The sequence below is a fragment of the Saccopteryx leptura genome, chromosome 1 (genome assembly GCF_036850995.1).
Source record: "Saccopteryx leptura isolate mSacLep1 chromosome 1, mSacLep1_pri_phased_curated, whole genome shotgun sequence".
In the NCBI taxonomy this organism is placed as follows: Eukaryota; Metazoa; Chordata; class Mammalia; order Chiroptera; family Emballonuridae; genus Saccopteryx; species Saccopteryx leptura.
In genome coordinates, this window is record NC_089503.1 from 263,787,347 (window position 1) to 263,804,326 (window position 16,980).

The 16,980-nt window shown below is 47.4% G+C and overlaps 1 protein-coding gene and 1 non-coding gene across 9 annotated transcripts in view; both read left to right on the forward strand.

The window, feature by feature from the left end:
- The window catches only part of SLC39A14 (solute carrier family 39 member 14), a 53,909-nt gene that overhangs the window by 27,341 nt on the left and 9,588 nt on the right, over positions 1–16,980 (forward strand). For 7 of the 8 annotated variants that reach the window (XM_066351432.1, XM_066351462.1, XM_066351454.1 and 4 more), the window contains 3 exons: positions 12,210–12,496; positions 14,124–14,310; positions 15,078–15,247. In XM_066351432.1, the coding sequence (XP_066207529.1) occupies positions 12,210–12,496; positions 14,124–14,310; positions 15,078–15,247 (644 nt within the window). The remainder of the gene's footprint in view (positions 1–12,209; positions 12,497–14,123; positions 14,311–15,077; positions 15,248–16,980) is intronic. The other variant, XM_066351440.1, reaches the window with a different exon arrangement.
- Positions 9,205–9,280, forward strand: TRNAT-AGU (transfer RNA threonine (anticodon AGU)). The gene has a single exon. It is a non-coding gene; the product is annotated as a tRNA-Thr (tRNA).

Sequence of the window (16,980 nt, forward strand, 5' to 3'; positions counted from 1 at the left end):
TTTTAATTAAGGCCAATTGGACTTGATGAATAATATCCGTTGCTCATTTGTTCCTTCTCTCAAAATTGTATACACATTGTAGCATTTTCCTCCTGATACTGAATGTTGCTGTGGGGAAGATGAGGGCTTCCTGAATTTCCTGACACTTAAAAGAAGTCTACTATGTTTAATAATTTTTGCCATAAAATATTTTGGTGCAAAAAAAATTTCCTTTAGATGCCTAAAAAAAACTCTTACAGTCAGTAGGTTGCTTAACTGAACTGTCTCAGAGTTGAGCATTCTGCATCAGTATTTGTTAACTATGCTAATAAAATGTATTATTTCAATCTTCAGAATCTTTTTCCCTTTCATTTCAGGGAAATCTTGAGTTATTAATTATATTAAAACATATCCTCTATACCAGCGGTTCTCAACCTGTGGGTTACGACCCCGGCAGGGGTCGAACGACCAAAACACAGGGGTCGCCTAAAGCCATCGGAAAATACATATTTATTATACAATACATTTTTAAATAAAATATGTATTTACATGTTGTGTAGGTTTATAGCATAAGAGCTAAAGGGGATAGAATTTTTCACCCCAAAATATGTCTCTTTGGCATAAGGATTATTTCAGGCTGATTAATTTTAAGAAAGAGCAGGTATGGGAGAAGCATGAACACCAGGTAGAAGTTGCCTTTTGTAGAAGACATTCCCATTTGTAAGGGAAACCGTCATGTGTAAGGATGTCCCCTCACTGCACCAGGAAGAGAGGGGTAGCCATGTCTCTAGAAGGCCTTATCAGAGAAGGCAGTGACTTGAACAGCCTTCTGCTTAACAGCCTTAATTACTTTACCCTGGGTTGCTGTGCTCTTCCTGACAACCTCCCATAACTGACCTTCCCCATCCCTAAAATCTTCTTTTGTCCTAACCTGAAGATGGTATGTAAGTTGGTGGCTTCAACCATTTTGATGAGTTTCTCAGTTTATTTGGGTCTCTCTCATGTATATAGGAAGTATATATGTTAATAAACTTTAGTTTGTTTTTCTTCTGTTTATCTGTCTTTTGTCACAGTGCTGTCTCAGCCGAGAACATAGAGTGGTAGGGGAAAATTATTTTTCCTCCCCTATAGAGCAGTAAGCTATAGCACCTATATTTGTGTAAGTGCACATGACGACACATTGCTCAGAAAATATGTCTGTTGTTCAGAGATGTGACTGCATTTGCTTTAATTTGTCTTCAACTGCATTCACTGGTTATCTCAAACCTTCCTTTGTCAGTATTGTTATTTTTAAATTACTGACAATTTTGTTCTGTTCATTATAATTTATTTATTGGTTCTTAAGCAATGTATCTTTTGTTTTGCCTTGGTTTTTAGTAAGCCTGCATCTTCTTTCCAACTTCATCTTTGAGCTTTTACTGCATCTACCTTCTGATGAAGTTATTCTGCCGTGAGAGTGTGACTTCCTTTCAGCTGACATGTTTGTCTTTTGTATGGTTGACCTGCTGATTTTTTTTCATGTTTATGTTAGTGCTCTCTGGCTCTGTTGGCTCTAAAATAATACAATGACTTTCTCCCCTTGACATTGAGGTAGATTAGTCCTCTCCCCAAGCACAGCAGTGCTGAGAGCTGGGATGTGTGGCCTGAATCTGTGTCCGGTGGCATGAATCAGCGGTGACTGGGGTTGAGGTGGGGAGACGGGCTTCTATTCTGAGAGTTTGGTAACAGCCCCTGTGGCGTGGCTCAGCCCCCTTGTTTAGGGGGTGTGCTCCATTTCTTTTGGAGGGGGAGGAATGCTCGCTGGAATTGGGTAATTTCTCCCAATTCAATATGTGGCCTCAGAGGCCTGCCTTCCCTCAAAGAGTGTTAGCCCTTGCTCTCTCAATTTCATCTGTGTATAGGTTTTTCCCAGCAGCTTTCCCCATCACTCCTATATTGAAGAAGAAAAATAATTGGCGGTTTGCCACTCTCCGGATGTGGGGGAGGTTAGTGAGGATTCTCCAGGTTCTGTTTCCATCTCTGGCTGTTAGGCCTGGGCCAGGGCTGGGAGGTGAGCCATGCACAGGGTGCCTCCTGCCTCTTGCATTCCTTCCTTGCCTGTGGTTTTGAAGTTATTATGTCAGAGTTTGCCCATCTCCTTGTTTGTCTGTTCTTGGTGACTTTTTTTTTTTTAACAAGGACAGAGAGAGAGAGCCAGAGAGAGGGATAGACAGGGACAAACGAACGGAGAGAGATGAGAGGCATCAATCATCAGTTTTTCGTTGCGACACCTTAGTTGTTCATTATTGCTTTCTCATATGTGCCTTGACCGTGAGCTTTCAGCAGACGGAGCAACCCCTTGCTCGAGCCAGAGACCTTGGGTCCAAGCTGGTGAGCTTTTTGCTCAAGCCAGATGAGCCCGCGCTCAAGCCGGTGACCTCGGGGTCTCGAACCTGGGTCTTCCTCATCCCAGTCCGATGCTCTATCCACTGCGCCACCACCTGGTCAGGCTGTTCTTGGTGACTTTTGCTTGCTTGCTTGATACTATTTTTTTACTCAAATGTTAATTCTCAGGGGAAGGAAACTTTTTTGGGGGGTATTTTTTTTTTGTATTTTTCTGAAGCTGGAAACAGGGAGAGACAGACAGACAGACTCCCACATGTGCCCGACCGGGATCCACCCGGCACGCCCACCAGGGGGCGACGCTCTGCCCACCAGGGGGCGATGCTCTGCCCCTCCGGGGTGTCGCTCTGTTGCGACCAGAGCCACTCTAGAGCCTGGGGCAGAGGCCAAGGAGCCATCCCCAGCGCCCGGGCCATCTTTGCTCCAATGGAGCCTCTGCTGCAGGAGGGGAAGAGAGAGACAGCGAGGAAGGAGAGGGGGGGGTGTGTGGAAAAGCAGATGGGCGCTTCTCCTGTGTGCCCTGGCCGGGAATTGAACCCAGGACTTCTGCACGCCAGGCCGACGCTCTACCACTGAGCCAACCGGCCAGGGCCTAGTTCTCCATCTTAACTAAAATTTTTATTTTTATATAGTGTTTCAATACACTTTATTTTTCTCGATATTCATAAAACTACTGTTTTCCTCTTTCCAACCTGAGCAAACAGATCTGGTGAGATCAGTGAGTTGCCTGGAGTCACTGCAAATTGGACTTCTCACACGAAGTCCATCGTCCTTCTGTTGCCAAAGTTGGTGCCACCCTAGTGAGTAGCACCCACTGTACCAAAGACAGACATGGGTTTGTTTTTTTTTAAGATTTTATTTATTCATTTTAGAGAGGGGGGACAGAGAGAGAAGCTGAGAGAGAGAAGGGGGAGGAGCAGGAAGCATCAACTCCCATACGTGCCTTGACCAGGCAAGCCCGGGGTTTTGAACCAGCAACCTCAGTGTTCCAGGTCAACACTTTTACCCATTGCGCCACCGCAGGTCAGGCAGACGTGGGGGTTTTGATTCTTTAGAACCTCCACCTGCACCCCGAGGCCTGGCTTTGTCTGTTGCCTTTGGGAATGTCCACTGGGAAGATAGTCTTGTTAGGTTGACAACTCTCAGCCTTCTCAGGGATTGGAAAAAGACTAGTCTACCCAAAGGTCTTCTGTAGAGAGGAGCTGTCGACCGGAGAGAAGCCCAGCAGAGTGGAAGCTGTCTTATACTCAGTTGGGGTGTCAGGGCTCCCAGCCCTGGAGGATGCGCTGAGGCCGCAGGTGCCTCAGAGACACCTGCTGTCCGTCCCCAGAGGAATATGAAAGAACACCTCTTTTTACACTGTTTGGATTTCAGGTGAGGGGAATGGTCATGATGATGTGCTGAGACCGTCAGGGGTGGGGCCAGCATTCCTATTCCTGCAACGGCCCTGCCCATGCTGCTCTCTGTACCTCCATGTCTGCCCCTCCAACCCAGGGCCATTCTTTGGTGTGGCAATCAGCCTTTTCTCAGTTTTAAATAAAGTGCTATATAAAAACCCAACTCAGACTGCATTTGTGCAGATTGCCACCACAGCCAGCAAGGCCCCAGCTGAGGAGTTCCTGCCTTGTCATTTATGGTGCTCCCACATAGCCCATATTAGAGGGGGCAGAGAATCAACGTAAGCGGGTAGGGTTTCAGACACACGTCTTACCCATTTTCTGTGGCGTACCACTTGGCCTTGGAAACAGTTATGCCTTAGCCAAGTTTGTCTTTGGAGCATTTGATCTTATGTTCCACATGTCATTGCTGGGCCACGAGGAATCTGAGTGAGAATGGTGGGCTCCCTGGTCAGCCAGTGGTCAGGGAAGGGCATGGAGGTTTGGGGGCCCAGCAGTTTCTGGGCCCCATGAGTCTCTGTTGCCTCTTCTACTCACATCAATGTCCAACCTTTGGACCAAGCATCATGGAATGTCACTGCTTTGTCATCCCAAAGATAGGTGTTTGCTCCTCCCTGAGAGGGGAGGTGGGCATAGAAAAAAAATGCAACATGGTAAGTCCAGCAGTCAAGTGTGTCCACAGGACAGAGTGCTGCTTCTAGGGAGACACTCTGGACCAGGTGAAGGAGTGTGACAGGGAGGCGCAGTTCTGACTTAGACGCCTCCAGGATGGTAAGGAAAGTTCTGAAGTTCCAGAGGGGGTTGGTCTTTCATTCCCACCCCGGGACGGGTTGGGTCTGGCGCCTTGGAGACAGAGCTAAGGCACTGAAATAATTTACTTCTTTGAAGCCAAGCCAAGTGAGCAAAAGAGTGGACAGACTCCATCTTCTCTTCAGTGGGAGAGCCTGGTCCTCTGAGCCAACGGCACACTCAGGCCTTTGTCCCTCCAACTTGTTTTGCCCCAACTCCTCCTCTTACCGCTCCTAGTAGGTGTCCTTGAGCGCTCCTAGTAGGTGTCCTTGAGCGCAGTGGGATCAGCTCCTTGAGTGGACATGAGTGGCTCGCCTGGGCCCTGCTCATTTCCATTACTGGAACTGGCTTCCTCCTGCAGCTGGGCCCTCGCAGTGAAGACTCGCCAGCCTCACCATCCAGCTGCTGTGAGTATGTGCTTTCCTCTATAGAGTATTTTTTTATAAACGGTTTTCCTAAAATTAACTTGTAGTTAAAGGGAAGAAAAATCTGCATTGCAGTAGAAAGCTCCCCTTCTGTGTCTGCCAGAAGTCCAGGGTCACTTGGATTTGAAGTATCCTTAGCAACTCCCAGGTCCCTCGACCAGGACTTTTCACTGCTCTCCCATTGTTCTTAAACTCGGGGTGGGGGGGGGATCAGCACTTTGGCCAGGCAGGAAGGCTCTGCTCGCTGACCACTCCAGGCAGCAGATACTTAAGAAGTGCTGACCTTGACATGAATACCCGTCCATGAAAAGCTAAAGTGCATACTTGAAGTGTTTTTTTTCCTGCTGATTTGAGGTTGCTGCAGATAAATTTGAGAAATACAGCAGAAGTTGGAACTGTTGTTTTTGTTGAAGTGATTCTGCAAGAGGAGCCCTACCACACAGCCCAGCCAGGAAGGGATACAGTGTTCCCCACGAGTGCTTACTGGGGCTGGAGGAGGCTGGGGACATTTGCCCAGAGGCATGCAGGAGCTTGTGAATCTAAACGGGACCTAGAACGTGTCCTCTTGTGTTTGCACCCAGCGGGGACAGTGGTTAACAGTGCCCTGGCTTTAGTGACATTCAGACCTGGCTTCCTTTCATGAAAAATTCAGTTCCTGGCTTTATTGCTCTACTTGCTGGCTATGGATTATGTTTCCTAATCTCTGAGCCCCAGTCTCCTCATTTAGTAACTGTAGATAAGTGTCCTGAGGTCTCTTTTTCTTTTTTGGTATTTTTCTGAAGTGAGAAGCAGGGAGGCAGAGAGACAGACTCCTGCATGTGCCCGACCGGGATCGACGGGGCATGCCCACTAGGGGGAGATGCTCTGCCTATCTGGGGCGTTGCTCTGTTGCAGGGCTCTGGAACCTTTTTGGCTGAGAGAGCCATGAATGCCACATATTTTAAAATGTAATTCCGTGAGAGCCATACATACAATATGTTTAACACTAAATACAAGTAAATGTGCATTTTATGTCAGACCAACACTTTTAAAGTACAATAAGTCTCTGAATTCTTTTTAATAATGTTGTTATGCTGTTGCTAACCAATGATGAATAAAGTACTTCTTACCATTAATGCGACTTCTGGTGCTGCATGGTTTTGCTGATGGCTTTGTAGTCTGGTTGATATGTGGTGAGGTTAAGCTTCATGTAGGCTTTGAGACTTCCATTCGTTAAACGTGATCATAGGTTGGTCTTAACATTCTTTAGATGTGAGAAAGACTGCTCACATGCATACATAGAGCCAAACACTGTCAGTACAGCAATACTCACATGCTGCAGTGTGTGGTATGTGATGGGAAGTGCGTTCTAAGTTTTGACAATCAGCTAGTCCGCAGGTTGAAGTTTTTTCATTTCTCCCCACTTGTGGTTGCTCGCTAACTCTGCTTGCTGTCATGCAAGTCTTTCTAAATCTTCATTCAGTGACTTGAACTTATTCACCCACATGTCTGAGGCCTTAAGGTCAGCAGTTTGTAGCTCAAAATCTCTGATGGATACACCAGGGATGTAACTCAGGTTGGCACTGTCCACTGCACACTCGTGTGGATGGGTGATGAACTTAAAAAGACGAGTGCGTTCACGAAATTCTCCAAAGCAGGCTTTGAATGACTGCAGGAGATTAGATGTGAAGCCCGCTAGCTGCTGGAGATCAAGATGTTGAGCAGGGTCACTTGCTGTGCATGCATCTTTAAACTCTCCCAGTTTTTTAAAGTGTAGTAAATGACCTGTTTCAATGTCCTGAATGAAGAGTTCCAGCTTGTTTTCAAATGCAAACACTGCTTGTTGAAGGGATAAGACTGTATTTCCAACGCCTTGCATTTTCACATTGAGCTGGTTCAGATGTTCAGTCATGTCCACGAGATAGTTGAACTTCAGGAACCACTCAGTGTTAGCTAACTCTGTTTTTCCCCACCAGGCACAGAGCACCATCAATACACACTGAAAAAAGTTTATCCATCAGTAGATTTTTTTTCTTTAGCAAACTCAGTGAAAGACGAATAAATCCTCCCCTCTTGTTGTCTCTTTCATAAGCAAAACAGCAAGACTTCCCTCATGTGGTGTGTCGACAGCATACCTTGCAATCATGCTGAACTGGGATAAATGACTTACATCTGTTGACTCATCCAAAGCGAGAGAAAAGAATGGTGCTGCATTTATGTCCTTCACTTGTGTTGCCTCAATTTGATTTGCCATCATGATGGTACGATCGTGAACAGTTCTTGCCGACAGAGGCATGTCTTTTATTCGTTTGATAATCTTGTCTTTATCCGAAAAGTCGTCAAAAAGTTTATTGGCAACATCAAGCATGAATGTTTTGGCATACTCCCCATCTGTGAATGGCTTTCCATTTCTCACAATTGCTAAAGCACCAGCAAAGCTAGCCGAATTCTAGTCACCTTGTTGGGTCCAAACACGGAGTTGCTGCTAACTAGTTTTCACTCTGCACAGTAGCTCTTGACATGCTTTCTTCCTGCTGTCCCCCGCTGGATATTTTGATGCAAATGTAGTATGGCGTGTGTCGAAGTGCCGCTTTATATTTGACCGTTTCATTGATGCAATTTTATCATTGCATATTAGACACACTGCAGAACCTGCTCTCTCCACAAAGGCAAATTCCTCTGTTTACTCCTGCTGAAAAGTACAATACTCCTCATCTTTTTTTCTTTTAGCCATCTTCTTCATCAGAAGGGTTTCTGCAGTTAGCTAGCTGACTACTTGATTAAAAGGAGGGAAGTTTACTTCCTGACCTCACAATGACCCGTGTATGTTATGCATTATCCAGTAAAAATTTGGTGTTGTCCTGGAGGACAGCTGTGATTGGGTCCAGCCACCCGCAACCATGAACATGAGCGGTAGGAAATGAATGGATTGTAATACATGAGAATGTTTTATATTTTTAACATTTTTTTTTATTAAAGATTTGTGTGCGAGCCAGATGCAGCCATCAAAAGAGCCACATCTGGCTCGTGAGCCATAGGTTCCCGATCCCTGCTCTGTTGTAACCGGAGCCACTCTAGCACCTGAGGTGGAGGCCATGGAGCCATCCTCAACCTCCTGGGCCAACTTTGCTCTAATGGAGCCTTGGCTGTGGGAGGGGAAGAGAGAGACAAAGAAGAAAGGGGGAGGGGTGGAGAAGCAGTTGGGCACTTCTGCTGTGTGCCCTGGCTGGGAATCAAACCCGGGACATCTCCAGGCTGGGCTGCTGCTCTAACCAGCCAGGGCCTGATGTCTCTTAAAGGAATCTTGACTATCAATGCTTTACAAGGTGCGCACTTTAACGCCAGCTGCCGTCCCCGCCGTCTCTCTGCCTCTCCTTTCCTAAATGCGTGCAGCTCTTCATTCTAATCGTCTAGCACAGGTCTTAGGTGCGTGTGGTCAGGTAGAAAACAGATTCCTTTGTACAATGACATTTAGCGATTTTGGACTAAGATCTACCCTGTGCACCATAATTTAACTTTTGGTTCTTGGTGGAGATTTGAGAGTTGTTAGTCTCAAAGTAACACTTTCACAAAACATGGTTTTGCTGATGTGTAATCTGTTCATTTGTGTAAATCAAAGTATTGGGTTGGCAAGAAGGTATTTTCTATCGTCACAGCATTGTAATTGTCTTGAAGGACTTCTTTTAGGTTCCTTTAGAAGCAAGTTGTGCATAATTTTGTTTGTAGCTGTTAGTTTAGGGTCAATTTTAACATGGGAGTACAGAAACAAACATTTTCAGCATATTTTACTTTTTTATTTCCGTAAAGGAAAGAAAACTGCTGAGGCTCACAAAAAGATATGTGAAGTTTATTGTGTTGATTGCATAACAGAACGCACATGTCAGAATTGGTTTAAAAAATTCTGTTCTGGAGATTTCTCACTCAGAGATGACCGATGTTCTGGTCGACCTACTGAAGTTGATGATGACCAAATCAAGTCATAATTGAAGATAATATATAACTGTTCGAGAGATTGCAGAGAGGTTAAATGTATCACACAGAACAATTGAAGATTACTTAAAATGTCTTGGACTTGCTAATAAGCTCTATGTTTGGGTTCCACATGAACTGAAAGAGATTCAGTTAACACATTCAATATTTGCGATACGCATCTCAAGCACAATGAAACCGACCCTTTTTTTAAAAAAAAAAAGAATCACCACTGGTGATGAAAAATGGGTCATCTAGTAACATCATTTGAAAACGATCATGGTGCCCTGGCCGGTTGGCTCAGCGGTAGAGCGTCGGCCTAGTATGCGGAGGACCCGGGTTCGATTCCCGGCCAGGGCACACAGGAGAAGCGCCCATTTGCTTCTCCACCCCTCCGCCGCGCTTTCCTCTCTGTCTCTCTCTTCCCCTCCCGCAGCCAAGGCTCCATTGGAGCAAAGATGGCCCGGGCGCTGGGGATGGCTCTGTGGCCTCTGCCTCAGGCACTAGAGTGGCTCTGGTCGCAACATGGCGACGCCCAGGATGGGCAGAGCATCGCCCCCTGGTGGGCAGAGCGTCGCCCCATGGTGGGCGTGCCGGGTGGATCCCGGTCGGGCGCATGCGGGAGTCTGTCTGACTGTCTCTCCCTGTTTCCAGCTTCAGAAAAATGAAAAAAAAAAAAAAAAGAAAACGATCATGGTGCTAGTGTGACCAGCACAAACCACATCTAAAGCTGCGTTGCATCAAAAAAAGGTCATGCTGTCAATTTGGTGGGACTACAACGGTGTGTATTTTGAGCTGCTTCCAAGAAACCAGACGATCAACTCAGATGTTTACTATCAACAACTAATGAAACTAGAGGAAGCAATCAAAGAAAAATGGCCAGAATTGGCAAATTGCCAAGGCATTGTGCTTGTGTCCCACCATGAGAATACAAAGCCTCACACATCTTTAGTAACTCTTGGGAAATTATTGGAGCTTGGTTGGGAAGTGATGTCGCATCCCCCATACAGCCCTGACCTGGCACCATCTGATTACCATTTATTTTGAAGTTTGCAAAACTCTTTGGTAAAACTTTCACAAATGATGATGACCTTAAATCGCACTTGGTTCAGTTTTTTGCTGATAAGGACCAAAATTTTTGTGAGCGTGGAATCATAAAGCTGCAAGAAAGATGGCAAAAGGTCATTGAACAAAATGGAAAATATATAATTGATTAAAGTTTATTTTTTGTATAAAAAAATGAGTTTTATTTCACACTACAAAACTGAAGTTACTTTCTTGCCAACCCAATATATTCCACAAAGAGTGATGTTTTATGTCCCTGGGTTCTGTGTGTGCCCCGTGCAGCCTGGAGTGTCCCAGGTGTGCTTGGGACCTGGAACTTGTGTGATGTTAATGTCACAGGCCTGGAATAAATAAAGTCAGACACAGGTATTTCTGCTCATTCCATTAGCAGCTCACTATCTGGGCTGAGAGGGCGTCAACGTAGAGGAACTCTGCCAATTACAAGTCTTAAAATAATAGCCACGTTTTATCAGTGCTTTCTACAGTCCAGGCTCCTGGCATGTCATCGCTCCTGATGTTAAATCTTGACTATAATCCAATAAATGCTGCTAGATTTATAGATGAGAAAACTGAGGTGTGGAGAGAAGCTAAGTAATTTGGCCAAGGTCACTTTGGATGTGCACACGTTGGGGAAATTCGAGCTAGGTCTTTCTGACACTGGAGGCCATTACTGCTTTGCGTGATTCTAGAATGTTGATTCTGTTTAATACCTTGCTCGAGGTCACACAGCTGGTAAGTGGCAGAGCCAGGGGGCAAACAAGCCCGCTGGGAACCACTCTGCTGTGTAGCTCCTCTGACACACGCGAAGGCCCGGAGGTGGAGCCCCCACTGCGAGGCTCGGCTGGCAGAGGTGTGAAAACACCTGCAGTGCCTGCGGTCCTGGGTCTGGATTAAATAGGCTTGTTTTTCCTTCCTGATGTTTATTTCACACAGCAAATTATAACTGTACTACGAGGAATGATTAGTAAAAGAAAAATCATTAGCCCTACCATCTTCTTTTGTGTGTGTGTGACAGAGACAGACAGAGATAAGGACAGACAGACAGGAAGGGACAGAGATGAGAAGCATTAATTCTTTGTTGCGCCACCTTCGTTGTTCAGTGATTACTTTCTCATATGTGCCTTGACCTGGGTGGGGGCTCCAGCCGAGTCAGTGACCCCTTACTCAAGCCAGTGACCTTTGGGCTAAAGCCAGTGACCATGGGGTCATGTCTATGATTCCAGACTTAAGCCAGCAACACCCTGCACTCAAGCCGATGATCTCAGGGTTTCAAACCTGGGTCCTCAGCATTCCAGGCCAACGCTCTATCCACTTTGCCACTGCCTGGTTAGGCTTATGTCTTTTTTTTTTTTTAATCTGGTGTTGCGGTTTTGATAAATAGCATCATTCATCTCTTCTGTATTCGTAACAAACCAAAAAGACTAAGTATTTTCCACATTTGTCCCATAATTTAGACAGGATAGAAACAAACCTTTGTCATGTTTGATGGTATATAATTTTCCTAGTCTGGTTTTTTTAGTTGTAGTATTAATTTTTTTAGATCTTTATTTTGGAGAATTTTAAACATATACAAAAGTAGATAGAATAATAGTTTAATGGATTGCCATTGCTCGGTTTCAACTATGACCAGCTCGTGTCCGATCTTGTCCCGTCTGTGCTCCGTGCAAATGCCCCTCCTTGGTTATTTGATGCAAAGCCCATTTATTATTTAATCCATGATTATTTTAGTATCTCCAAAAGATAAGGACTTTTTAAAAAAACACCAGTTTTTTACTTTTTTATCATTTTAAAGTATTTATTTATTTATTTATTTATTTAAGAGAGAGCAACATTGATTTGTTGTTCCACTTCTTCATGCCGTCATTGGTTGATTCTTGCACGTGCCCTGACCAGGGATTGAACTGGCAACCTCAACATGTTGGGATGATGCTCTAACCAACTGAGCTACCAAGCCAGGGCCAGTTTTATCCTTTTTTTAGTCAGACTGGTTGCATTTGCTATTTTATTTTATTTATTTTATGCTCTACTTGCAAAAGAAGGATTTTTCTGGAAAGCTAGGCAGAGGCATTAGAGAAGAGATGAAGAGTCACCTTTGATCCTGACTGGATTCAGAGTCTGAGGAGAGACCTATACTGTTTGGAGAGTGGCTGGTGGGCCTGGTGCAGGCAGATGGAGAGTGGGAAGGAGGTGGGTTTTCTAAGCCTCACCCTCATCTGGCTTTCAGTTCCTGCAGGCTTGTTCATCACCATGAAGCCGCTGCACCCAGCCTTCCCTGGCTGCTTCCTGCTGACCCTGCTCAGCTTGTGGACAGCCGCTCCTGAGACTCATGCTGTATCCACGGGGATGCCAGTCATCAGTGCAGCCTCTTTCTTGCAAGACCTCATGCATCACTACGGGGAGGGCGACAGCCTCACCCTGCAGCAGCTGAAGGCCCTGCTCAACCACCTGGATGTGGGAGTGGGCCAGGATAATGTCAGCCAGCCCCTGCAGGGACAGAGGAACCTGTCCACGGTAAGGCTCCCAGCTCTGCTCAGCACTCTGCTCTCAAGGTTCACAGTCCTGTCGGGGTGAGAGCTGAGTTGATCGAGGCAAACAAGCCTCAATAAAAGAGTGGAGAGGGTGCTCTTCTCCCCTTGTTGTCTAAGTCAGCAAGTCTGCATCTCTAGCAGTGCGGCTTGCCCTCCTGCTTGGGCAGTTTGAAGCCATTACCAAAGGGTAGACTGGAAGTGGGGGTTCTCAGCCCTCCAGACTCTTCCTTGCAGCTGCACTGGGGTCCCCAGGAACTGTTGGCAAGCTAGAGCTCCCGGGACAGCTAGTACTTGTAATGTGGTCTGTAGATTACAGAACCCTTTGTCCTCTCTCCCAGGCGAGCCTCACAGCACTTCTAGGTGCAGGTGGAAAATCTTCATTCTATGGGACAGAGCACTGAGGTCCATAGTGAGATGCTGGAAGGACCAGGACTGAGTCCCAGGTCTTCCGGCTCCTGGTTCTCTGTTCTTTCTCCCATATCATCTTGTCTAATCTGAATCTAAGGCGATTTGAGGCAGCCAGGTATGAGTCAGTTAACATGGTTTTATACCTCTACTTTACTTCCTGTGCTGAGTATTGTGAGAAATGGAGAAAAATGAGTCATGTTCAGGGGGTTTGCTGTCAAGATGGGGAGCCCAGCCAACCAAGAACAGTTAGCTGACATTAACAAGAAGCATTAAATGTCGGTTGGACAGTCGTTGTAGGATTCAGAAATGAGATCAGAAGGTGAGTGTGTGCTAGAATAGTCTAGGAAAGTTTGTGGGTACAGTATCCTGGAGGTTTAACTTGAAGGAGAGTGGCGTTTGGGGAGATCAAGGTGGTCCATGTGGCCTGGATGCAGAACCACAGGAGTGTGGTGAGTGTCTGACTGGTGAGGTGGCTGCCCGAGGGGTCATGCATCCTGACCCGGAGTCTTCCCAGCACGACAGCAGTGTCTCAGGGCTAGCAGAACCCTCAGCTTGGAAGGCTCAGAAACTGCCTTGGCCACACACCCAAAAGGCTGACTCTAGAGATAGACCCACGTACTTCCAAACTCAGATAAAGACTGATGTATATAGTAATTAGGAGGAAAATTGCCATGTCTCACAGGAACGGTGTAAAAATCTCCCCTGCTGCCTCCCAACAGGACCAAGAGGTCATGTCCACTGGCCGGCTTGTACGTGCTTCGTAGATGCCAGTGCTCAGTAGCTCTGAAGAAGTTTCTCGAATCTGCATTTTAATGCAGTAGCTCCCTGTGAGGTGCAGCCAGATTTGCTGTCTGGTGGAGGCTGTGTTGTCAGCTGTGCAAATAGCATCATGTTTTCTAGAAACTAGAAATCACATACTGGTCATGATTGGAGTTCAGTTGCTCTGAGAACCTCTGGGCAGCCATGTGCAGATGTACATCAGGTGTGTACAAGCCCGGTAGCTGCTCTCTAAGGTAATGATTAGTTTTTCAAGTGGAAGAACCACCTTGTGCTTACCCTGGAGATTATTAGTCTGACCAATTCACCGGTGAATGGACAATTCCATCTTATTTTTTTTCCTCTTGGAAGGCTGTCAGTCACCGCCTAAGGCAAGGCCTACTTTTCGGTTCTAAGAGGCTTTCTGCCCCTCACCTTTGTTGTAGTGCTTCAGCTCCGGAGCCCTCTTTGCTGCCCACAACTTCAGCAACCAGTCCCGGATCGGGAAGAGTGAGTTCCAGAGCTTCTGCCCCACCATCCTGCAGCAGCTGGATTCCCGGGCTTGCTTCTCCGAGAACCAGGAGAACGAGGAGAACGAGCAGACAGAGGAGGGGCGGCCAAGCCCACTGGAAGGTGAGTGGGCCCCATGCTGGTCTTCACTGGGCCTCTGCTGTCGACAGTGCTGCTCCCTCAGTGTTCAACTGGAGGGCCAGGTTGTCAGCGTCGGGAGGGGCGACTGTCAGAGTGACCATTACACTGCTACCTTGGCACTTTCAAGACTGGTGTAGCGTGTTCTCAGACAGGGCAGTGTGGCTGGTGAATGTTCACTGTTGGGCTCTTGGACCAGCCCAAGTGCGGATTGCTTTTTATGGCCACTTTTCTTTCCATGAGACTACAAGGAGGCCAGTGCCTTGTGTTTTCAGTTTAGTGTTTAAGATCTTACAGGGTCTGTCATCAGCCCACCTCATCCTCCTCCCCTCCTCTGCCCGGTATCTCCGCTCCAGCCTCATTGGACCCACCAGGGTCTGTGAGTGACATGACTCCCTCAGGCCCATAGAGCCCTTCTACACGTGGCCATGTTGGTTGGCACTGCTCACACCTGCTGCCCAGTACAGGCGGCCTGTGCTGTGCCTCATTGCTTCCTGCTGCCATTCTTTAATTAACTCTTAACCTTCCATGTTTTACCGGCCTCCATCTGAAAGGTGAGCTTCTTCTGGACAGCAGCTTTGCTGTATTTTAGGCTTCTCCCAAGCACCCCGCAAGAGATGGACACACAGATACTGACGGATGGGTTGGCAGATGACTGTGCCGAGGTCACAGCCGGATGCAGAGGGGGCCGCCCAGCAGCAGGAGTGCCGACCTCAGTAATGAAGGCCCCGTCTGTTCTTGTTCCTCCGCAGTGTGGGGCTTTGGGTTCCTCAGCGTGTCCCTGATTAACCTGGCCTCTCTCCTGGGAGCCCTCGTCCTGCCGTGCATGGAGAAAGCATTTTTCAGCCGTGTGCTGACTTACTTCATCGCGCTGTCCATTGGAACGCTGCTCTCTAACGCGCTCTTCCAGCTCATCCCAGAGGTGCAGTAGACCAGAACCCACACGTCCTGTCCCCAGGCGCCATGAGCCTCCCCCGGCCGACTTCCTGTCCCCACCCTGTGCTAAGACACCTGACAGCTGCCACCTAACAACTTCTCCTTCGTCTTGGGACACAAATGACTTCTGACTCTGGATCTCAAGGGCCTCCTCTCATTCCTGGGCACCCAGGTTTCCTTCTGGCCTCCTCGGGTGATGTCAGGTGCAAGGCTCTTAGCATTTCCCTCCTGTTGGGGGTCTTGGCCTCGCTGCCTCAGTGCCGTTGTGAAGCCTAGTTTACAGGGCTCAAAAGGACAGCTGCCAATGGTGGTCTCCCATGCCCTTGGCACTCTGCACCCCTCTGTTCTAAGTAGAGCCCTCACAGTGCTGGGGGGGGGGGGCACCAAGAGATTGTCCATCTGGATGAGGCAGAAGGAAAAGAGGTTACCAGATGATAAGTGGAATTGGCCTAAAAGGTGAACAGTCCTTTTTTTTTTTAAGCCTGCCATAATTCATAGGAGAGAGCCCAACATACAACAAAAACATTCCACTGAAACAGACAAGATGACAATGACAAGATAGAATGGGCATGCCACCCTCTTGCCTTGCACCTTGACTTTCACCTGCTAGGACTGACTTCCTGGTGCCCTGACTTGACTGTTTGGAAATGTTTGTTAATTTTGTTCTTTAATTATGACCACTGAGGAGCTGAAAAGAATAAGACCCAAGTTGACAGTCTGTCCCCTTGCCAGCTCAGGCGGGTATGGGCAGGGGAGGGGATTACGTGGGGACCTCCTTTGGGGATGGTGGCAGCCACGTTTCATAAAGAACCCATGTCAGCCGCCGCCCTGCCTTTCCCAGTCAGAACCCTCAGCTGGCAGCAGCACCGAGTGTGCTGCCAGGCCTTGTCTTTTCCTCTGAGCTGTAGGAGATCTGGTTTAAATCAACCGTCTCGGTGTTGTCTCAGAGTTCCCCATGAGTCAAGCAAGCGCTTCCTGGGGAAGGCCTCATCTTGGGCTCTATTTTTCAGCTCCAGAAGTCAACTTTGTTAATTTTTTTATGATGAAGTTAAATGAATCGTCTTGTCGCCTGTTGAATGGAAACGCAGTAATTGCTCACACTCCAGCCCTGTGGCTCACTGAGGAGGGCCTCCCCCTCGCTGGGTCTTGCCCAGGCCGGAGTGTATGACACCAGGAAATGGCAGAGGAAATGCTTACTGTGCAGGGTGATCTTGGAACTCTGTCCTCAACACTGGGGCCCTTTCAAAGCAAATGCAAATAAACAAACAAAAAATAACCCTTGAGAAGTTAAGGATCTGGATTCCTGGGGCATCGGGCCTCCTCGTGCTCCACCGCTCTGCCCTGTGCTTTGTTGGGTCTGGCACACAGCAGACCAGGGCCAGGTGTTGGCACAGGTGCCTGCAGGTATGGGTCAGATACAGAAAACAAACGCAGCAGCATGGTGTCAGCCCCTTTCCGGCAGCTCTTGTCTCCTATGAGAGCGAGCCCTTGAGGCCAGTGGCTGCCATGCAGCACCCGGATAGACCTGCACACGCCCTGGCTGTGCGTTGAGGCAGCGCCCACCCTGCTGGCCACACCAGCTGACAGGTGCATCCCAGGCCACCAGAGGCAGTGGAGGCAGGAGCCACAGAGTTCCACGGTCATCTTGAATTCCTCTTCATTTCTTCTGAACTGATTAAAGGAAATTTCATTAGACTTGAATCGCTAACAAAAGTTTCT